This window comes from Girardinichthys multiradiatus, chromosome 7 (genome assembly GCF_021462225.1).
Source record: "Girardinichthys multiradiatus isolate DD_20200921_A chromosome 7, DD_fGirMul_XY1, whole genome shotgun sequence".
Taxonomy (NCBI): domain Eukaryota; kingdom Metazoa; phylum Chordata; class Actinopteri; order Cyprinodontiformes; family Goodeidae; genus Girardinichthys; species Girardinichthys multiradiatus.
The window spans coordinates 27,361,157-27,384,681 of NC_061800.1; the positions used below are offsets into that span (position 1 = coordinate 27,361,157).

General features: G+C 40.6%; 1 protein-coding gene across 2 annotated transcripts in view; it reads left to right on the forward strand.

Moving 5' to 3' along the window:
- agps (alkylglycerone phosphate synthase) overlaps positions 1-19,924 on the forward strand; it is a 40,331-nt gene extending 20,407 nt beyond the window's left edge. The window contains exons 11-20 of one of the 2 annotated variants that reach the window (XM_047370476.1): positions 232-359; positions 1,005-1,056; positions 4,351-4,427; positions 4,517-4,629; positions 6,339-6,408; positions 8,641-8,702; positions 9,456-9,545; positions 11,094-11,193; positions 12,515-12,572; positions 16,786-17,267. In XM_047370476.1, coding sequence (XP_047226432.1) covers positions 232-359; positions 1,005-1,056; positions 4,351-4,427; positions 4,517-4,629; positions 6,339-6,408; positions 8,641-8,702; positions 9,456-9,545; positions 11,094-11,193; positions 12,515-12,572; positions 16,786-16,805 — 770 coding nt within the window. In that variant the 3' untranslated portion in view covers positions 16,806-17,267. The other variant, XM_047370475.1, reaches the window with a different exon arrangement.
- Positions 19,925-23,525: the final 3,601 nt, after the last annotated feature.

Below are 23,525 nucleotides of genomic sequence, written 5' to 3' on the forward strand. Positions count from 1 at the left end.
TATCCACACATTATGCTCAGACATGTTCATAATATACAGCATGCGTGGAGCAGGGCATGGGCCGTCAGACTGCATGGTCCATAGAGACAACAAAAACAAAACATGATGATAAACAGACGGCTTAAAAAGAACAAAATGAAGATGCAAAACAAAAATTCATAAATTTGACCCGGAGCCCGATAGAGACCACCTCTTGTTCAGCTCAAAACCCCCTATTTTTGTGCCCCACAGGAACCCTCGGTGTTGTTACTGAGGTAACAATGAAGATCCGTCCCATGCCAGAGTATCAGAAGTACGGCTCTGTGGTGTTCCCTAGTTTTGAGCAGGGTGTTGCCTGTCTGCGAGAGGTGGCCAGACAGGTATGGGGCCCATCATTTCTCCGACATGTTCTTTGTTACTGCCCTTTATGTTTCTGATGTTCAGCGGCTATTCATTTCAATGTTTCTCTTGTTGTTCGGTTAAAATCCCTCCGTATCAAAGGAAAATCACATATGTTGCAACTAGTCAATCATGTAGTTATTTATATATTTCTGTTAGATTTTTTTTTAAGTTTATTTGCAACTTCCAGTTATTACTGAAAAGAGAATACATAATTTTCAATATGCAAATTTCTTTTAAAATAAAATGTAAATAGAAACTATTTTCCAACATTTTTCATTATTTCTTCTGCTTTTACATTATTTTGTTATCTTTTCAGAGATGCCTGTCTCACTTTCTATCAGAAATAAACTTCTTGGTTGAATAAAAATTATTTTCAATCTAAATCTGACAGAAGTATGAGCTTAACTGGAAACGGAAATATAAAAAAATTAGCATCGACTTTTCAGACTCTACAGTCCTGGTATCAAACAAGAAGCCAAAATGTACAGAGCACAGACACTTTACAATTAAGACATTCTGGTTACATTTAGTGCTGTATATATTTAAGCTTTCTGATGTGCTTTATTGATAAAATTCAGCAATTTGCTGTAATACTGATTCAGACTTAAAACTTTGTTTCCCAGAGGTGCGCTCCAGCGTCTATACGGCTCATGGACAATGAACAATTTAAATTTGGTAAGTTTGTTGAATTCTTCACAATATAGTCAAACCTGTCACAGTTGTTCTTATTTATGCCATAAATATTTTATTCCACCACTTTGACTGCTATTGTAAAATTGAGTCGATCAAAATATTCACAGCCTGTCCAGTAAACTCAAGTCTCACAAAGTTGTAAGTAGCTGATTTTATTTTTTTTAAGTTAATAAAGAAAAAGGCCCTGTAGTTTGAAAATGACTGTCCAGCACTTCTAACACAATACTTGGTGAGATGGAGATCTGACAAATATGAGGCGAAGGCATTTTTGTCTTGTGTTAAGAGGTATTATCCTGTGTGGTTGGGGTGTTGAAAAATCATGAGAGATATAAGAAGCTCATTAAAAGGAAAAAAGCCTTTTGCTGACGACATGTCAAGTCTGCAGTTTATACAGAGAGACCAAGACTCTAGCAAATAACAGGAAGGCTAAAGAGAGCAAAACCTCTGTTTTATTCTTTTAATCTTTAAACCAATCTCTGCAATAGAGCATGCTGGATGTTGAAATGCCCTTTGGAAAATCTTAGTTAAGGTAAAGATGTAGTCCTTAGGATCACATAAAGTTTAACATGCCAGTAGTGCTAGCTGTGCTAACCGGGATAATCACTAATATGAGACGCTAAAGACAGTTTAAAATGTCATTTTTGCTCTGAAATAGTAAGGCCCCGTTTTACACTGATTGCTTTCTCACTCATGATGTGAAGCGGCCTCTGCTAATAATAATTAATGTCTTCTCATGGCTGAAAGAGTAGGTCCATTTGGGATATCAGCTAAAACCAGCATCAGCAAATCAAACCTTTGCAAATAAATTGGCCACAGAACTGTGATTAGCCCAACTCTAGGTACCATAGAAGGTCTACAGCTTCAAAACAGCAATTCATTGTGGTCTGAATAAATTAGGGTTTTTTTCAATAACTCATGCTTAATTAGCTTCTATATTAGATCATAGAGCTAAGTAAGTTTGTGCATCAGTTATATATTTTTTAATGGTTTTAAGAAAACTGCTATTCTTGGAGCTGCAGTTTTTCAGTTCTTAAAATTTGTCACTAAATAAAATTTCAGTGGACATCATTTGTATTTCTTCCCAATATATCTAGTGCACTTTGGTCAGAGGTCACTGTGTTGCTGCATGGTGGTGTGTTGTTCTGATTTATTTCTGCACAACTCTTTTGTAATCGGGAATATTATTAAATGAGGAACACGGCAGCTTTTAAACTGCGAAAAATATCATTTAAGGTTGCATTTTCTCAAACCTTTAACTTTTATAAATGTATGTTTAAAATGAAGTATGCTGCATGCACTGATGTCACTTTCTACAGCTCCAAGTTGTTAATCTGATTATTGTATTTGCAGCAAAAGAGCAGCACATATGTACAGAAGGAGACCAGGACCAGAGGCATAATGACAAATGACCTGGGCCAGAATGAAGTAGTTGTTCTGTTGAAGTTTTATGATGTTGTTTCCTGAGGTCTTGTGGAATGCATCTGGCATTACCGGAGATCTCTGTAAAGTTCCCCTGTCCCCAGGGATCTCGTTATCTCCCCTGTATTTCTACTTTTCACAGACTAGGCACTTCTTAGCATTAAGTAGAAAGGATGAGGTGACCATTGTGTTTTTTTCCCACCTTTTTTTGTCTTTTATATATTTATTTTGTTGGACCTCTACCTCAAACTCGAGGCTCTCTGCTACCTTCATTTATTTATTAGTGTTTTGCCCCTACTTTAATTATGCTGGCTATCTTATCATTGACACCAGTAATTTCGTTAATGCGATATTATTTAATTTTGCATTTTGTTTATTTATTAACAGAAAAAAGTACAGTTTCAGGAGATAAAATTGCATTAACAACAAGCCTAGAAGCTCAAAGAAACAAGTTGAGCAAGGTTTTGGCTTATGTATGCATTATTTTGTGCCTGGATTTCTGAGTATTTAATTAACAACTTTGCTAGCTGTGAGAGACCCCAAGACCCGCAATCAAATTTTGGACTGGAAACAATTAGGACACTAAGTTATGAAGAGACTTGAGCATGGAGGGAAATAAATGAACTGTTAAGTCTCTGCGACATCACCCATGACTTCCCTGCTGTGATTGATAACCATCCCGTCATCCCCCAGCCCCTCATTTTCGTTTGTCCACAGGCGCTTTTGTGCGTCCGATCAGGAATAAATCAAAATGTGAGTGTGAGGAAGACTGATATCACTGTGTCAATGCCACTTCCCTTTGGAAACTGTCTGATTTATAGTTGCTGTCGCTGGCAGCTATTGGGCCTGTTATGAAGTTATTCAAATGTTACTATTTATATTTTCTTTTTTTCTGGTGAAAGCCCAAATATATCAGACCTGCTTGGCCTCTCGGAATGGGAGACAATACAGCAGAAATGGGGTTTGTCTAAAGGTCTGAAAAAGAAAAAGGTCAGTCTTAGTTGGAGATTCACCAATCAGAATTTTGATATATCTGATCTACGGTTTTTGTCGAGCTTCTACATTACCAATACCGATATCTCTTTAAGAATTACTATATAGGGAGACATAAGTACAGCGTGATGAGCTGTCATTAATTATTAACGTTAAGATCAGAGGCAGTGTCATGCAACCTCCATTAGAGCCTTCATCCTTAAACTGGGTTTTACTATTATTGAAAAACAAAGTTCACATTTTTAAACTCTTATTGATTATTACCAAAGCTTATATTGGTAAAACCAGAGTCTCGGCTCATTGTCTCGTGTAAACTCTCTAGAAACGTCCTTTTCCTCTGAAATTCCCAAAAGGCAGCAAACATTTGTAAGTCCTGCAAGTGCCATGACAGACAGTATAAAAACTCAATTGAATAAAGCCGAGCTACTTTTCTGCACTCAGTTCGGACTTCCTGTTATCTGTCGAAAGTCTTGCTTTCTCTTGCCCTTTCACAGCTGAATGAATCAAAGATGTCTCGACATTTTATAGAAATGTTTTCATTTAAACTGTTTTCTCACACCTTTCTGCTTCCTATGAATTAATTTTTCAGTCCCTCTGTAATACCAATAATGGCTAATTTTTAGTCTTCCTGCGTCAGTAACAACTTCCACACCAAAGGGTTTTAAGCTTCAGCTGGTCCTGGGTGCATGTAGTATGCTGCGTTCACTGACCAGAAAAATATCTTTTTTTTGTTTTTGTTTGCTGTTGTCACCAGTCCTGGTCAATCAAACTGAAAATCATTCCAGTCAAGAGTTGATTTCTCAGCCCATCTCTAGTTTTAGTGTAAATTTACTTTGGCCAAACATTTATGCAATGTTTTTACAGGTCACGCCCTGAAGCCGCAAGTATCTTCTATTTTCACGTCATTTCTGGATGGACTGAAGACGTTTTACATTACCAAGGTGAAAAAGAAAAACTCACCATAACTGCAGTTGCCTGTTTTTGCCTCAGGAGTTTTCAATGAAAACCCGATCTCCTCTTTAATTTTCAGTTCAAAGGCTTTGACCCCAACCGCTTGTGTGTGGCCACCCTGCTGTTTGAGGGAGACCGCGAGAGGGTCCTGCAGCACGAGAAGCAAGTTTACGACATTGCTGCAAAATTTGGGTGCGAACACTTGGTCTATTCTGTCCCTTTACCTGCCTTTATAGATGAGAAGGAAAACATGAGGATAAGTCTCCCTTATAGCAGTGACATGGGGAAAAAAAACAACAGTTAAGACGCTTGTGTGAATCAGTAGGTTGTATCAGTGTGGACTGATAAGTCACCTTTAGATGTCCTCTTTCCAGTACAGCTGTAACGTTAAAGCCAGTCTGCTGTGGGAAGTGGTAGGAAAGCACCAGTCCCATGAGGACAGCACAGAGGAATATGACACAGCCTGGAAGTCCTCAGCTGATATGATTGATCATGTAACTGAACAGTTGGGACTTCCGATCAGAGAGGAAGCCACCGTCCCAACCCTGTTCTTAAACACCAGTATGTTCATTAAGTTCATCCTAACGTTGCTTTAGAAGTGTGTTCTTCATCTTGCCTATGTTCAAGATCTGCTTTTTATTTTAAATGACTTTGGAGTTGAAATTAAAGGCAATGCCTTAGTTGCTCTGTATTTATTTTAGAATAACAGCAAAAGTAGGTGCATCTATTTTACTATGACTGATTTAAACAGACAAACCTAAATTTATGTTCATCTGCTTTTTCCTTACGTTTCCATTAAGTGTTTCTTTTGCTAAATCCTTCCCTTGGGCTTTACCTTGTTACCTTTTTAAAATGTTTTCAGCAGTTTCTTAGAAACTCGGAGGATGACACCCCGTTTTAATTTATTTTGGTTCTGATTCCTGTTATGGTCTAGTGGACCTATATGGCATTATAATATGATATATCCCTGATTATAATCCCTGATAAACTAACTAAACCTGCTGATTGATGTTTTATTGGAGTCATTGTAGAGAACTGCTTCAGTTCATTGGTTGACTTGGCAAGTATAAAACTCAAGTCCTCAATGTAAGAATCGACACGTGAGCGATACAAGACGTCTCTCAGCAGGCAGATCTATCCTGATCCTGTTAAGGTTTTGTACAAAGTGGTGAAGATGTATATATCAGGAACCTAAAACAAAAGCTAACTGCACAAATGTTCAGCTTTTACAGAAAATGAACAGTATGTGTTAAGTACTTTATTGTGTACCTTAGATTCTGACCTGTATAAACTGGTGTCATTAGGATTTATGGATGTTTAGTGTTGATTTTGAAGTCATAAGGTGCAAAAAGGAGTATTTCATGCAGTGTCATCAATGATTTCTTCTTGGATGACACTTATTTCGTACATCTGTCCATTTTAGTTTTACTTTGCAGCCCTTTGCTCAGACTTACAGGCTTCCCAGGATGATAGAAAGCCATTAATGCAGAAGAAGCCCATCAGTTCCATGTAGCATCCTCTTCATAATTGCATTATTTTAAAGAAATGGTGAACACCCATCAGATCAAGTGTCAGTGATGGACTACTTGGGTTAGGTTCAGTAAGGAATGCTTTCCCCTGGTGTAAGGAAACAGGACGAAGGGTAAAAAAAAAAGAATCGATATAGTGATTTTCTAATGAGCTTGGGCTGATTAGTTTGGATGGTAAATGAAAATGTGATTACCCACTCCTGGTGATAGATGTGAGGCTGACCTGTGGCGATGCGTGGAGCACAGCAGCATTGATCTGTACATTGTTGGAGTGACAAGCTGCAGGACAGCTGTTGTGAGGAGGCAGCCGTCAGAGCAACAAAGCTTGAAAGAAAAGAGCAGTTAAATATTAACCATGTTGTGTCTTTCCAGGGGCCTGGCAGCAGGAGAGGACAATGGACAGAGGGGCTACATGTTGACCTTCGTCATCGCTTACCTCCGGGTGGGTCACTGCTCTGGCTTCTTCTCCGTCTGAGCCAATGGGCAGGTGGGGCGGGCAGGGAGGCTGCGGGTTGACAGCAGATAGGACAGAGAATAAAGATGATGGGCTGCAGAATATGACCTCAGGAGGTCCTCGATCAGATCTGGTCACAGTTATCAGTGCACACAGTGGCTCCTGACACAGTAACAATAGAGAGCTGACTCAGGTCAGTCCTTTTTGCAGGCCATTCTGATGAGCACATTTCCATACACTTCAGTAACCATCCTACTGACTGCTTTCTCCAAGGATTTAAAGTAGATTTTTTAAAACAATGAGTTAATTTTTCCAGGATAAAGCATACCTATTTGATGCATGTTGATCAGCAGTTATATTTGTGTATGTATGAAAGGGAATATGTCACCAGAGGGCATTGTTTGCTGTACATCCAGATTCGTTGCGTTCATCTAGAAACTTTTAAACCCTGTGAAGGCTTTTCTTCACTTCATTCTGTTTTTTAGTCATCAGCTTGATGTTTACTGATTCAGTTTTTGTGTTTACAATTGATGCTTTCACATTGTAATTTTTATTTTGTTTCACTGCTCGTATTAAGCCAGCCAGATTCAGAGTCACAGGACTTATCTGCTAATCTAGATGACAACAAACAGTATATTTAAAGAAAAAAGCAGGAAAATGAAAAAGAATGAGGAGTTGGATGATGTTTGATGTTTGCTTCGTCAAAGTTAAAATTTGCTTTAGATATTGAGGTTTGTTTTAGGCTTTATTTTGAATGTTTATCTTCTAAATTTAGCATATTAGGATGAAAAAGTGGCTCTAAGTCCACACAATATTAGAATAGATAAGAAATACTGATAGTAAATGTTTTGATAACGATTCATAAACAAATAATCTTGCTGCTTTTGGTTCATAGAAAACATAGACCCCAGATAAGGAGACATCTCTCCAGTTACTATAAGAAAAAAAAAAAATTTCATTATTTCCATCTCAACAAGATTTTATTAATAAAGTTGTTTCTGTTCCACCTCTGCTGTTCTGGCAATGAAACCATTTAGTGTAATTTTCTGAATAAGTTGACCACCTTACCACCTCTTTACTTTTTAAAACATGAATACGCTGATATTAAACACTAAGTCTCACCAAATATATCACAAGCTTAGAGAGTCTGAATGTATCCCACTTAAATAATTAGCTAACACTTGTTGCAGTCCAGGCAGTTCATCAAGATATACATACTGCTAGCAGAGATACTGAGAAAACAATACATTTGTGATATTTTGCAGCTCTTGGTGGCTCAATATTTGACATTCCTGCTATTGCTGGCTTGTAAACCCCTCTTATACCAATAAATAGCACAGCACTTAATTATCAGGAGCAGACAGAGAGCAATTCTTTTTGGGTCGGGGGACTGAGATGACCATAGGAGAACGGTGATATTTTTCTCTGCAGAACCGTTCCTGTATTGATTTTTCCATATTGTTCGTATCAATATATTGCTGAATGATCCATTGACGACCTATTTTCAGTTTACTGGCAGATATCACCAGATTGTTATTAAAACTGGCCTGGTATTTTAAAGAGTCCCTTATGCTATGCAAGTGATTTGGAGCAGAAATAGACCCACAGGATAACAGATCCTCCACCGTACCTAACAGTGAGTGTAAGGTGCTCTTTCATGTATCCCTCAATTGCTTCAGGCAAGACCCCACCTGGTGCGTTTTTGCCAAAAGCTCAATCTTGCTCCGACCTGAACAGACGGATAATTTCCGTTAAAGTCCCAGTAGAATGTCTGGTCATACTCTCACCCCAGGGAGCAGAAAGTCATGGATTACTAGTTAGAAGTTCCTAGAAACTCAACCTAAACAAGTAAACTAAAACATTAAAAATGCTCCATTTATTTTAAAAGGATTGGCAGAGGTACCAACAGTGCCACAGGTGATTTGTGTAAAAAAATATTATTTCCTATCACAGGATTTTATTCTCCCCCTGAAGAAGAAATTAAAGGTTGGATCTTTTAATTGTTCGGTTTGAGACCATTAGCACGTCTCTACCGGGGTGCCAACAGATGTTTCTGTGGCTGTGCGGTATACCTCAGACAAAATCCAACAAATTATTTTGACTGGGTTTAAAAAAAAAAACTGACCGAGGGGTCTAAAAGTAATTTCCGACAGGTGCATGTAAATGTGCTGAATCCATTTACTAATCAGACTCCTAATGTTAATGCTGTATTCTATCCAGGACTTGGGGATGGACTACTACGTGATCGGGGAGTCTTTTGAAACCTCTGTGCCTTGGGACAGGTAAGTGCATTAAAAAAGGGTGCAGACTATGTTAAATTTTAATGTATTGTTGTTTTACTCCTTCCACTCTTTCTGCTCTGCTTTATTGATGAGCCTTTTTCTTTTTCAAACTTGCTGGCTCTTTCTTTGACATTCATCTCCAAGTCTGCCTTCTCTTCCCAATTAAACGACCGCATAAGAGGAAGCTTTCCTTCTCAGCTTCACTGGCACACACACATATAACAGAGGACATGAGTTTATCTCCACATGTGATGTGTGTGGGTGTGTTGTAATGTGTATAGCATCCACTGATCTTTCTCAAATCCATGTTGTGAGATCTGCAGTTCCAACATGTTTTATTATCCTGCTTTCTCGCACAACAAACACGAGCACGTGCAGCTCCCTGTTGTTTAAGATGCCTGACGGGAGAGACCAAGAGATCAGGCACTGAGGCAAGCATATGTGCCTGGCTCATTAACCACCCTCCTCCCCATCCTGCACAATCCACACCCGGCTGCACATGCTTAGGACTGGCGGCCATTTCCACACCAGTGGGAATCTCTCGCTCAGTGGTCGTCATGTCAGTCAGTCTGTCGTCCTCCTCCCTCCTGGCTTCCTGCCTCTTTTTCTAAAAATTAACCCCTTTTATGCCACTAATGAATTTAGTGAAATGGACATTCCTTAGGCACAACATTTTCCTATCTTTACAAACACAAATAGTTCTAATTTGGCAGTTAAATTTTTTTATGTCTTTTAAAATGAATTTTCTTTCAGGGTTTTGGACATTTGCCGGAATGTGAAGGCACGCATCATACGAGAGTGTAAAGACAAAGGAGTTCAGTTTCCACCATTATCAACTTGCAGGTAATTATAAAATCAACTTTCAGTGAAAATTAAAGGTGCACACAAGTGATGCCTTTTTATCCGGTTTTACTGCCAAATCTAGAGTCTACGAAACTAGATGCAGAGTCACGATTTTTTTACATTTGACCTGCCGATACCAGTTCTAGCCTATTCAGATTTGTATTTCAGAACAGTTAGAATTGTTTAAAATATTATTTTCTAGCCTTCCACTGTGAGAGATCCTCAATTATTTACATTAGGTACAGAGATGGCATCATCCCACAGTGCAGAGCAGTTATCTGCTGAAAGTCCTGCTCTCTCTCACTCCCTCACAGCCCCAATAAACCAGACATTGTTTTAAATAGTTGCTTAAGCCTCTGTGCTTCATGTGACTTAATTTTAATCGCCTCACTGATAGTGAAAGTAACTGTGAGTCGTCCTCACTCTTCAACAGCATCCACACTGAAGAGTGTTGAGGTAAGTGTGACCTGGTAGTTCTTAGTATGGTGCATTCACTCATCGGAAAAAGATTGGATTTAGGAGTTTCCGACTAGTCTGTGACGATCAAGCTGAAAATCGTCCAATTCTGATCACCAGCCGATTTCTCTGTGCGTCTCTATAAAAAACCTCTCAACGACAGAGCTGTCCAAACAGCGGCCCGGCAGCTGTTTTTGTCCTTTAGAATGATTCTGTGCGGCCTGAGAACACAATTCAAGAATAGGATGAATTTGCCCCGATAGTGCATAGGTTGAAATAGACAACATAAAAGTTTCTTTTTTTGTTTTTGTTTGTTTGAATTGTTTTTAAATCCAAGTTACAGCGGGAGTGTTACTTAACTATATTTTCCTCCTCTCAAGGCTTAAAATAGTATCAGGTTTTTGGATGTCAGCCCGATTTGTTCTGTCTCGGTCAGATGGACAGTGGGACCGACCGACTGACAGACAGACGGCTGGCTGGCTGGGTGAGGAACACCAGGCTGCCGCTTGCAGATTGCGTGCCGATTAAGCCTCGGCCTGATTATGCTGCAGCCATTCATTTCCCGGCTGCAGTCTGTCACATGATTGATTTGTCCATTTAACCTCTAGAACAGTCAGCTTGCCAGGTGATGGGGCATGTCAAATGAACAAGGGCTGTGCACTCTGCGCCTCCACAGGGAGCAGCGCCAGAAAATAAAACCACATACAAACCAGGAGAGTTCTTTTATAGCACAGTGGCTCCTAAATGTGTTGTAACACCAGAGCATGAGCTGTTTGTTTTATTTAAATGCAGTGCAGATGAATCACTGATACCATGTAGTAACATCTGAGATGTTCTCGTATTAAATATAACGGTGCTTGAATATTGTCTGTGCTTTCTGGTGATCATGAATGGAATTGAGGTCAAGGGTCATCGGAGGAGAAGTCAAACCTCCCACCTTCACATTATCTGCCTGCTACAGATAAAAATTTAAAACATTTATTAAATGCAAATGAAGCCTGTTTAGAAAATGCAGCTGCTGAGTTTTGGTTTATTTGAGATCTTGAAAGGGTCTCATTAACGGGTTTGTCTAAACGTATCTGGTTTGTGCAGGGTGACTCAGACGTATGACGCTGGTGCCTGTGTCTACTTTTACTTTGCCTTCAACTACAGAGGCCTCAGTGATCCAGTATACGTCTATGAACAAGTTGAGGTAGGTTGAGTTTTGGTTTTATCGTATTCTTTCATGAAAACCTCTTTGATGCAAAAACCAACCATAGGCATGATCCGAGATCCTCGCCGTATGATAACCTGGAGTAAATATATCTGGGTATTTACTCAGTATTCATTACCAAAACCTATAAAAGGATCTGACTGGTTAAATTTATAGCAGAAAAGCAACGTTTACGGTACAGTGAAAAAGTATTTCTTTCCTGTCGGTCTTTCACACCAACATGTTTGAGATAATAAAAACAATTTTAAGATCAAAGATAACCTTAGTAAATACAAAAGGCAGTTTTCAAATGATTACATTTTTTTAAGAGGGAAAAAAAACGATAATCGATCCTGGTCCTCTGTGTAAAAGTAATTGTCCCTTAAACCTAATACCTGCTTGTGGCAGCCTCCATCAACTGTTTGCTATAACTGGTAATGAGACTCTCACATCGCTATGGAAAGATTTTGGCTCATCCCTGTTTGCAGATTTGGTTTATTTCAGCCACATTGGAGGGTTTTCAAGTATGAACAGACTGTTTAGGGTAATTCCACTTCATCTCAAATTTATGTCTGGACTAGGCCACTGCAAAAATTTCATTTTGTTTTTATTTTTTAAGTCATTGAGGTGGACTTGTTTTGCTGCCTGTCCGTATAGAGTTGAAATGCTGTCTTAGTTTTATGTCAGACATAACTGGATGCACATCTCCGACAAAGTTTTTACTTTTGTCACGTCAAACCACAGAATATTTTCCCCAAATTCTTCTGGATCATGAAGATATACTTATTTCCTCTATTTTGTGACCTCCGGGATGAGGCCGTGATGCGATCTTGGAGAAATTTTGGTTGACGGAAGGTTTCCCATTGTTCCTCGTTTTCTCCATTTGTGGAGAAAACTTTGGTTCAGGAGGGTCCCAAAGCCTGAGAAGGTGGTTAAATTAACCCTTTCCAGGCTGATAGATGTCAGTGACTTCATTTCTCATCTGTGCATTGATTTGTTTTTGTTTTTTTTTTAAATATAGAATAAACATCAGATAAATTTAGGACTAATTGCACAGACAAAAATATGTTCTGCCCGCTACAAGAAAGAGAGAAAGGTGCATTAGCTTTGTTTTAGCCAGCTTACCAGCAGCACACAGCCACATGTTTAAGAGGGACAGTGCTGTATGTACAGCAACTGAAACCTTAAACCGTAGGAAGGAAATGATGACCCGTTACTTTTAAGACCTTGACACCAGTAATCGGCCCTTGCCTTCTCCACAGTTTGTCTCAGAAGGTTGATTTTTCTCACAAACACCTTTTTGTTTTGGTCTTTCTTTCAGCGTGCGGCTAGAGAAGAAATCCTTGCCAACGGAGGAAGCTTGTCACATCACCATGGAGGTACCAAAAGCTGAAAATGCTCACAAATATTTTACGTTTTCATAATCAGGTGGCCAACATTTTCAGAGATCATGCTGTGGGATATTCTTCAGTTCACCGTGTTAAAACACGTTGAACTGGGATGCGCTGACAGAGACGCGAGCCGCTCAACGCCATCGAGCCATTTGTGCTGTAAATGTGCATTCGCTCACTGCTTCCCTCCACATGTCCACTCCTTCTCCGGCAGCTTAGATGAACGAGTCCAAGTCGGCTGTTTGTTCACTTGAGCAGTGGCCAAATGGAAACGTGAGCGCGGCAGGCTGGAGAAACGACACCATGGGCCCCATCAGGGATAACCGAAACGGCTGCCTTATCTATATTGCCATCCGCCTCGCTGTTTTCATACATCACTTCAGGCTATTCATCACACCTGTCAAAAACAGTATGCAGTGAATCAGCTGCGATATTAAATCACAATTTTTCCCGAAGGTGGGGACGGGTTCAAAATTAAAAGATTGCTAATAAAAAGGAGGCAGTGGGTTGGGGTAAATGATGCCGCCGTTATCGCCGGCTGTACGCTGACCTCCAAACGGTGGCCCCGTCACCCCCGAGCGGCGCAGGGGAGGTGACGAGCGGGGGAGAGGAGGGGATATTGATGCAGCTCCTGTGCACGAGGCCCACTCTGTAATTGTGATTAATACCAGCGGGCTTGGCTATCTGAGTGCAGACAGGCCGGTTTGTCTGCCCACAATCAGCGCTTGACAAATGGAGCCTCTTCCTGTGGGTTTTGTGTATCAAACAAAACCGATGTAGTCAAGAATGTGGAGGTGGGAGGGCGCTGGAAGAAATATACATTTCTGTGGCCCTGTGTTTACAGCAGGTCACTGTTGTGCTGAGTGGGCAGAAGAAGAATGTCTGGGCCTTGAAGAGCCTCCTGGCACTTCCTCTGCAGTTACACCAGTTGGACTCCTCACTCTGTTTTCTGTTTGAAAAAAAAAAAAAAATCATTAAAAATTCAGAAATCCGCATTTTACGATACATTCGCCGACTGGTTCACAGGGCTCCATGTCCTCTGTAACCAGGTCACCAGCAATGTAGTTGTGAGGAGTTTCTTAACATCAGTCATCAAGAGCTTCATCATTCTACCAACTCCTATCGTAGCCTCTTAGCCAATACTCCATATTGCAGAAACGCAGCGCTGCAGCTCTTCGCTGCCCCTCGTGTCCTGACCTCTATTTGTCAGAGAGGCTCAGGGAGAAGCATGTCGAGGAGCTGAAGCCTTCTTCTCTATGAATGTGAACAGCAACATAACTTCAGGTTAGCTCCTCTGCCTGCTGCACCTCCCCACAGACCCTTTTCCACATTTGTTCACATTACAGCAACTTGCTTCAATATATATCATGAGGATTTTATCAGATAGAAAGCCACGTATCCTTCCACTTCACATTTAAGAACTATTTTGTGTTGTTCTAAGTGTTTTACTCATGAAAATCTGTATGTGGAAGCAGCTTTTACTAGAACAGCTGCACCATGCGACATGAAGGCAACATGAAATTATGCTAATATTTAATATTGCAATGACAAAATGGATTATGATTACACCCTAATATCCCCGCTACTCTGTCTTTTCTATCATGATGACTACTATCATGACCCTCCTTAAACTTTGGCGTCTCTGCCTCTAAAATCTATATCAGGTCTCCCCACAGCCCTCCAAAGTGCTTCCAAATGGCCGAATATATTATTGACAAGCAGATTTGTGATTGCCACATGGTACATATTGCCTTGCTCACCCAGAGGCTTGTTTCTTCCAGTTCTTTGTGAATTTCCTCAGATTATACACAGAACTGCTTTAAACGTCAACCTCTAAGTCTGAGGTCTAATCTGACCAGCTGTGTCCCTGCACAACTTGTAGTAAACTACGACATTTGTTCATCTTGCCGCTCTTCCATAAAAGGAGGATTTGTGGAATACGTGAATATTAGTTATATATGGATTTATAACCTAACCCTGCTTTAAATTTCACTTTAATTTATCCTTGACCTTTTTGGTTCGTGCCTTGGTCTTCACTAATGTTGACCAACAAAAATAAGAGCTGCATTTATTCAGCCGGACCTCTGAATATGAAATTGGTTCAGCCAAACATGCAGTTTGTATCTAGAAAATGTGCGATTTTTGTCTCACATAAATTCCAAATAAAACAAAGTGAACTTTGCGATTGTAACGTGTCGAAATGTAAAAAGGTTCAGGGGAGTGTAAATACTTTTTCAAGGCCCCATAGGAGGCAAACATATGACCTGATTTAGAGAAGTTCACTTCTTGTCTGAACTTCTCTAGACTTTTCCACCCAAGAAGTATGAAATATCGCTCTGTTTGGGGTGAAAAAGCATCTCTGAAATAGCTACCTGCGCTGCTTTGCATGTCTCCGCTGCATAGACCAGGGCTGGGGAGATTGATTGCAACAGAAAGCAAAAAGGAGAGAATATGACAAGATAGATGTGTAAATTATCACAGTGATGGAGGCAATGATGCAGTCCCAGAACCTTCTGTTTTCTTTCCTTTTTGCTAGGAAGAGGGAGGGACAGAGGTGGGACAAGAGGGAAGGAGTTAGGAGGAGGAGGAGGAGGCAGCAGTTGAAGAGGGTGTGGTACTTTCTTGGTTATTGGGCAGCAGCTGATTGGTCCCTCTGTCACCATCTGGAGGTTTGTAGGTCCCTTGTGACCCTGCTGTCTGCCCTGTTTTGTTAGGAGGCGGGCGTTGCTGCCCTCATGGCTGATCCCCATCTGGGTTTCCTGGCTGCTCTGTGATAACATGCTTCTCTAATGTGTTGAGGAGAGGATCCTTTCCTCCTGATAAGCTGTCAACACCGAGGCTCCCTCCTAAGGAAGGAAGAGAACATTCCCATCGTACTGCCTCTGTTTCAGGCCTTTATATCTAATCTCAGGTGTTGGTTTACTGTGTGAGCAGCACCTGCTGCTCCGTCTGTTTCAGTTTACTTTGTGTTTCTCTCAAAGTGACTCAAACGTTAATTATTGCCAAACTGTGGTTTTTCTTTTCTGTGCTGTTTGACAGTAAAATATTTTTCAGTTGTCAATGGACCCACAAGGAAGCATTTCAACTCCGGCCCTAAAACTTTTACTTACTTTTGATAAAAGTGTGTAAAATATCTTCTGGTATCAAATTCCGAATGTGTTTAAAACTGTTATTTTAAACTAAAACATTAATCACACAGATTAATAATTGCTTAATTAGTTTGTCTCTACTTGGCATGGAAAGATAAATCCCTTTTTGTTAAAGATTCATCTTGGGATCACATCTTTATAATACGTTTGCAGCTGAATCTAAATAAATAGATTGTCAATTCTGTAACTGAATTCAAAAAGTGAAGCTTATGTATATTTATTAGATATGGTTAAATAAAGTTTATTCCTAAAGAAGCTGTATGCAAGAAAAAATATCGGAAGGTGTAGTGGAAGGAAAAAAACTAATAAACATAACAGCAGCCTTGAGAGGATCTCATGGAGTATTAAGTTTGCTATTTGAATTTAATTTCTGAAAGAATACATACTTTTCAGTGGTATTCTAATTTACCGAGATGCACCAGAATATGTCAGGGTTTATCCCAACTGAAATTTGACCGTAGTTGACGTGGGAGATTATTTAAACTAAAAAAATGTGCATTTACTTTCTACTGAATGAATGCCATAATCTGAAGGAATGAGCTGAGATTAGCTATAAAAGAAGAAGTAAAGTAGAAATCATTTGATTCAGGTTCTTTCTTCAGAGGAAAATGACATGCTGCATAAATAGCTAATTTGTTTATATGAATGGCACTAAATTCATCTCAAGCACCACCAGTGGTATGTGAACCACAGTTTAAGGACCATGGCTTTGTATCAGACAACAAGAAAAGACCACTTAAAACACAGAGGGTGTCTGAGACATCTTGGCAATACTTGCTTTCAGCACCACATTGCTCCCACCCTGCCTGATGCTGAAAAAAGTAAATATTAAGTTTTTCATCTTTATTGGCTTTACAAACAAAGAGAACAAGTCTGTTCATTTCTTTAACATACTCCAGCCCTCCTCTATCCTTAGACCTCCTGCTGGTTGCAGATCCTCCACCGGGCGCCTACTCTGGAGTGTGTCTGTGTGAACAGCTGCTAACCTCCCAGGCATCCTCGCTAGGTTTCACGCTGAACCCTCTCTGCCTCCTCTGGTTTACGTTTCACAGGGAAGCACAGGAGTGGCTGAGAGCCAAGGTCCTGCTGACAGAGGGCCGTAGAGCAGGCATGGCAGCCTCTTGGCCGACTGGCTAACACCAGGGTGTAGAGCTCAGGACAGCGTGGTCTCGAAGGTCAGATGGAGGGTCTCGCTCGTGTGCACAATGAGATCGAAAAGGGCGCGGAGACGCTGCGGGGAGAGGGAGTTTGACTTTAGCGCCAGTTCCAAACCCGGCAACAGACCGCCACAGCCGCCAGCAGGCCCCTCCTCTGGGAACACACAGAGCCTAATGAGTTTGATAGTCTGCTGAGCTCCATAAATCATGCCATGCAAAACATTTCTCCTCTCTGAATAAAAGCATTTATCACCCTCTGTTTATTCACTCACTCTCACAAGATTGATTGGCTCCCAGCAGCCTGCTGAGCAATCAGCCGTGCCGATTCCTCTGTTTCTCCCCCATGGTCGTCTTCCTCCACTTATTTATTTATTTTTCTTTTCTGCCATTCAGTGGGGAAACTTCGGAAGGAGTGGATGAGAGAGACAGTCTCCAACGTCGGCGTGGGGATGCTCAAGTCTGTGAAGGACTATGTTGACCCAAATAACATCTTCGGCAACAGGAACCTCCTTTAAGTCCAAGTTCCTGTCTGTTCTCACATCTTTTGTTTTTTAACAGACACTAAATGTGAATTTAAAACAGACAGATGTTCTCCATCAAACATGTCTCTCGGTGCCATTTAATGATTCTCTTTTACCGTACATTGCACTTAATCTGCTGTAACAACCGTCTGAGTTTCTGTTGAAAATCGTTTTCACCCAGCTTCTTCTAACAAGATTCATCTGGATGCAGCAAAATATTGACTTATCTCAGATTTGCTTCCTGAACACCTCTGCCAACATAGAAGAAGCTGTTTTGTGATTCTTCTGTATGTATGTGTGTGTGTGGCACTACTTTAGTGGTAGGTTGTCGCTTTCTAAAGCTCTGTGCCTTTCTAAAGCTTGTGTCTGCCTTCCCTTCTCCTTTGTGTCCCACATTTGTCCTTTCCCGCCTTCTTGTTTCTCGTTTTTCTGACCTTAGGCCATAGTAGACTTGTTTCCTGACCAAGTGTATTTGTGCCTCTTTTAACAAGCCTGTCCCTCCCCATGCAGTCTGGCTCCACTGATTTCCACAAAGCCCCATGTTTCTAATGATTGCTGAGGAAAATGAGCGTACCTTTGTGTGTTTAGTTTTTGTACTGAAAGCTTTTACCCTGAGCAGTTTGTTACTGAAGAAAAGTGGAAATCGAAGCCATTTTGAACCTGTTTCGGTGCGGCGTTTTTAGTTTTGGTGTGGGGGGGTGGCAGCCTGTAAATCGTGGTGCTCACGTTGAACCAAAGACTTGAATCAGCAGGTCAGACGTTTACAAACACTCATTGGCAATAATCCTAATTTTTCCAGCGTGGAATGACTGTTTAATGTGAAATAGTGTTAGAAATAACTGGATGCAAAGGTTAAAATTCATTGGACGGTTCTTCTCTAAGCAGGTCACAATTATACATACAGGCTTAAATATAGCCTTTCAACAAGCTTCTGGCTGGATATGTGACCACTCTTCCTTGCTGAATTGGTTGGTACATACTCTGCCTTAAAGCATAGTCCACAAATCTTTGCTTTAGTTAAGGTTGGAGCTTTCTGCTAGTCTGCATTATTGACTCCAAAACTAACTATCATGCGTGTGACAAAGCTGGGTAATCCAGCAGGGAAACGATGCTAGAGTTTATCTGACCCAAACTTTTACCTTCAAATGAAGGAAAATTGGTCAAAATGATCAGAAATGATCCTAAAACCACCAAGAGTCGAGTCTGACATGAACTGGAAACTGCTGTGAAAACCAGTGACACTGTCCATATTGCACTGGACCGAGAGGGTGCTGATCTGAAAAGAATACCCTGCACCAAAATGGATGCATTCAAACTCATGTAAGATATGCAGATGAAATGACACCATCAGCTGTCAAGTTTGGTGGTGGTAGCATCACGCTGTGGGCCAGTTTTGTTGCCGCTGTTAGAGGTGCATTCCACAACGAAGATTTAATAATAAAGTAACTGGAAATGAACAGCTAGTTGGTTTGAAGTTGAAAACTGGAATTTCCTAAAAGGCAATGATCCCAAAAACGCATCAAAACTGGTTTGGATGAATAAAGCAGGCTTTTTGGCTAGCTTCTAGGAATTTGACCTGAACCTAAACAAAAATCTGTGTGCTATGCCAAAACCAAGAACCCTACCAATATAAATGATTACCTTTTCTACATATTTTGTTACTTGAACCAAATTTGCCCATATGGCCAAGCCAAATCCCCTCTGAAGAAAGGTTAGATGGTCAGAGGGGACAACAGTGGAGCTATTCTGCAGCAATCATGAGATGTGTGTTTGGGGGAGTCGATGTGAGGCTTTTAAAGTCAGGAACATTGCAATAACAGTCAAGGGTGGAGGTGGTGGCAGCATCATGCTGTGGGCTTGTTTCGCTGTCATACACTTGGGTGTTCCTATAGGACAATGATCCCAAACATATCAAACCAACTTATTTATTCAGAATAAATAGAGTTGGCTTACAATAAGATTGTTAATTTACAGGAAAAAAAAAAGGCAACATTAAAAACCCCAAAGGAAACACATTCTTCTCAGCGATAAGTGCAATCCTCTGACCGGCACCTTCTTCACTGTCATGCAGTCCCTTCATCAGCTAAACTGTGTTTTGTTTCTATTAGTATATGCAAAGATTACCATCCTCACAAATCTTACATGTATATATTTATGACTGTTACACATGCTAAAACATCCACCTCAAACTATAAATGTTTAATGAGTTTGACCCCCTTCAAGAGTCGAGTAGTTTAGTGTTTCTATATCGTGCAAAAGGTTTTATGATTGGATACTGTAATGTGCTACATTTTGATACTGAACTTGTACCATTTAGCGGCTCATTTTCTGATCTATACTCTGACCTGTTTTGATTAAATACAGAAATAAATACTCTTCCAGATAACTCTAAGACCTGACTTTTTACCCCACATGTCAAAAAATCTGCTTTTGAATGTTCTCACTGTACCTTTCCACCTCTCTGAGTACAATTTGTCAACGCTGTTTGTGCAATAAACTGAATTAAAACACCAGTACTTTGGCTTGCTATCTCGGTGCACTCACAGTCACAGGCCAGAGATGTTCTTGCAGCTCCTAACTTATTCTGGCAGACGTGCAGCAGAAGGTCAGCAGAAGCCTAAGAGCAGGTTTGTGTTTGTTCTGCCTTAACATGCCATCCAGAGGTCAAGGTAGCAGAATCTGCCTTTTGCTTTGCATCAGGGAACCACACACACACTCTCTCTCTCACTCATTCAAACCACCGGCTCATTTGGGAGTCATCTTCACCCACACATCCGCCCACACACAGCTGACTGACGTCACAGCCACCCAGCAGCAGCAGCCTTGAGCAATGAAATTCACTGCAGCTTTGGCTCTACTTTAAGATTTTGCGAATGAACAGCAGATGCTTATAGAAGGCATAAGACATTTAAATATAAATATTTTATCTAAATAATTACTGTTTGAAAAGTAGCTGATTAAAATATTTAAAAGAAAGATATTCATCCTTTTTTGTATCACTAATCGGACAATATAATTGCCCCCACACACACCAATGATTTCAAACTTGTCTCTATGAAATGTTCTGGAATCTGCAGCATTTCATCAATTCATTTTTTGAAGTGTAGATACTCATTAGTCCACAGGAGGTCACCATTGTTCTGGGAGAAGACTGAACTTCATGGCAACCAAGTTGTTTTTTCTGCTCTTTAACCTAAATGGAAAGTAATTTCTGGAAGAATAGCCTTAACACATATAGCTTTTAGCAACTTAATGTCTTGACTCATCCATATGTGTTGTACTTTAGCCAAGCTGACAATTTCTATAGTCTTTCTGAAAGCATTTCTTTGGAAATTGCAGACATCTCATTTATTTTTTACACAAAGTAGTGTAAGGTGGAAGGAAAATGCACCCACTGCCCTCAGAAGTCATTTAAGTGGTAGGTTTTGTGTTGTCTAATCTCAGTATAAATCCAGCTGTTATGTGAAATCCTCAGAGGTTTGTTACAGAACATTAATGAACAACCAGCATCATGAAGACCAACAGGACTTGGCTCTAGGCAAAGAAACTGTTTAAACTGAATCCTTCAGCTGTTTGGTGATGGCAGCCTGGCAGAGAGGCATAATTTTTTCCATTTCTTTACCTGAATCTATAAAAAGAACCAACAGAAGTACTAACACAGTTTGACAGTATTGATAGTATTTTCAAGAGATGGCAGAGTAGAGTAGGAGAAAGATTAAATCTGCTGTAACAAGGATGCTGCGTTCCTCTCGTGGTGAAGAAAGAAATTAGCCCAACTTAGAAGTCATGATCAGCAGAATAAGATCGAGAATACAAGTGGCTGAAATGAGCTTCCTCCTTAAAAAGGTTGGGCTCAGCCTTCGAGATAAGTTGAGGAGCTCAGAGTCCCCTGAAGATTTTCTTGCTGAAGATCCTAAGGCAGACCCAGAAGTCATTCCAGGGAATTTATATCCTGTCTGGGCAGGGAACGTCTTTGGATCCCCTGACATGAACTGAAGTGTGTTGCTGGTCACTGGGATGTCCGGGTTTCTCTCCATGACCCGATCTTGGATTAAACGGACGATGAAGAATGGATGAAAAAATTGTATTTTAACACCAACAAGGAAATTGACAAAGCCGATTGCTGAAAACTTGGCAGGTAGTTAGTAAAAGGGTGACATATCTGCTCTTCTCGGTGAAGAGTTCCCATTTCTTAAAAACTTTAGTTTTCGATATCACTCGTCTGCCATCCTTTATTTAACCCGACTGTATCCACAATGCTGGGAATACTCAGGACCGAACTGAAGGTGGGTGAAAAAGTAGCCACGGTCTAAAGAGCAACTTTGAAGGACCTTAAGAAAGTCTGTTGAACCTACGGATCAAGACCACTTTTAAAGTGCAATATACCTACAACAAATTTCAATCCTGAGAGATGTTCTCCATTTACTCATGCAACATACTTTGCCAAATCATAGCTAGATTAAATTTATTCTTCAGGAACTAAGCTTTTGTTTGTTTGTTTTAAAATGCTGTCCTATTGTGATATTCGTTCACTACTGAGAGCTGCAGTCAAAAATATATATTCACTCTTTTTCATTGTGCAATATGAATAAAAATCTATACTCAAGACAGTAAACATACAGGTCCTTCTCAAAATATTAGCATATTGTGATAAAGTTAATTATTTTCCATAATGTAATGATGAAAATTTAACATTCATATATTTTAGATTCATGGCACACTAACTGAAATATTTCAGGTCTTTTATTGTCTTAATATGGATGATTTTGACATACAGCTCATGAAAACCCAAAATTCCTATCTCACAAAATTAGCATATAATTAAAAGGGTCTCTAAACGAGCTATGAACCTAATCATCTGAATCAACGAGATAACTCTAAACACCTGCAAAAGATTCCTGAGGCCTTTAAAACTCCCAGTAGGTTCATCACTAAAAACCCCAATCATGGGTAAGACTGCCGACCTGACTGCTGTCCAGAAGGCCACTATTGACACCCTCAAGCAAGAGGGTAAGACACAGAAAGAAATTTCTGAACGAATAGGCTGTTCCCAGAGTGCTGTATCAAGGCACCTCAGTGGGAAGTTTGTGGGAAGGAAAAAGTGTGGCAGAAAACGCTGCACAACGAGAAGAGGTGACCGGACCCTGAGGAAGATTGTGGAGAAGGGCCGATTCCAGACCTTGGGGGACCTGCGGAAGCAGTGGACTGAGTCTGGAGTAGAAACATTCAGAGCCACCGTGCACAGGCGTGTGCAGGAAATGGGCTACAGGTGCTGCATTCCCCAGGTCAAGCCACTTTTGAACCAGAAACAGCGGCAGAAGCGCCTGACCTGGGCTACAGAGAAGCAGCACTGGACTGTTGCTCAGTGGACCAAAGTACTTTTTTTGGATGAAAGCAAATTCTGCATGTCATTCGGAAATCAAGGTGCCAGAGTCTGGAGGAAGACTGGGGAGAAGGAAATGCCAAAATGCCAGAAGTCCAGTGTCAAGTACCCACAGTCAGTGATGGTCTGGGGTGCCGTGTCAGCTGCTGGTGTTGGTCCACTGTGTTTTATCAAGGGCAGGGTCAATGCAGCTAGCTATCAGGAGATTTTGGAGCACTTCATGCTTCCATCTGCTGAAAAGCTTTATGGAGATGAAGATTTCATTTTTCAGCACGACCTGGCACCTGCTCACAGTGCCAAAACCACTGGTAAATGGTTTACTGACCATGGTATCACTGTGCTCAATTGGCCTGCCAACTCTCCTGACCTGAACCCCATAGAGAATCTGTGGGATATTGTGAAGAGAACGTTGAGAGACTCAAGACCCAACACTCTGGATGAGCTAAAGGCCGCTATCGAAGCATCCTGGGCCTCCATAAGACCTCAGCAGTGCCACAGGCTGATTGCCTCCATGCCACGCCGCATTGAAGCAGTCATTTCTGCAAAAGGATTCCCGACCAAGTATTGAGTGCATAACTGTACATGATTATTTGAAGGTTGACGTTTTTTGTATTAAAAACACTTTTCTTTTATTGGTCGGATGAAATATGCTAATTTTGTGAGATAGGAATTTTGGGTTTTCATGAGCTGTATGCCAAAATCATCCGTATTAAGACAATAAAAGACCTGAA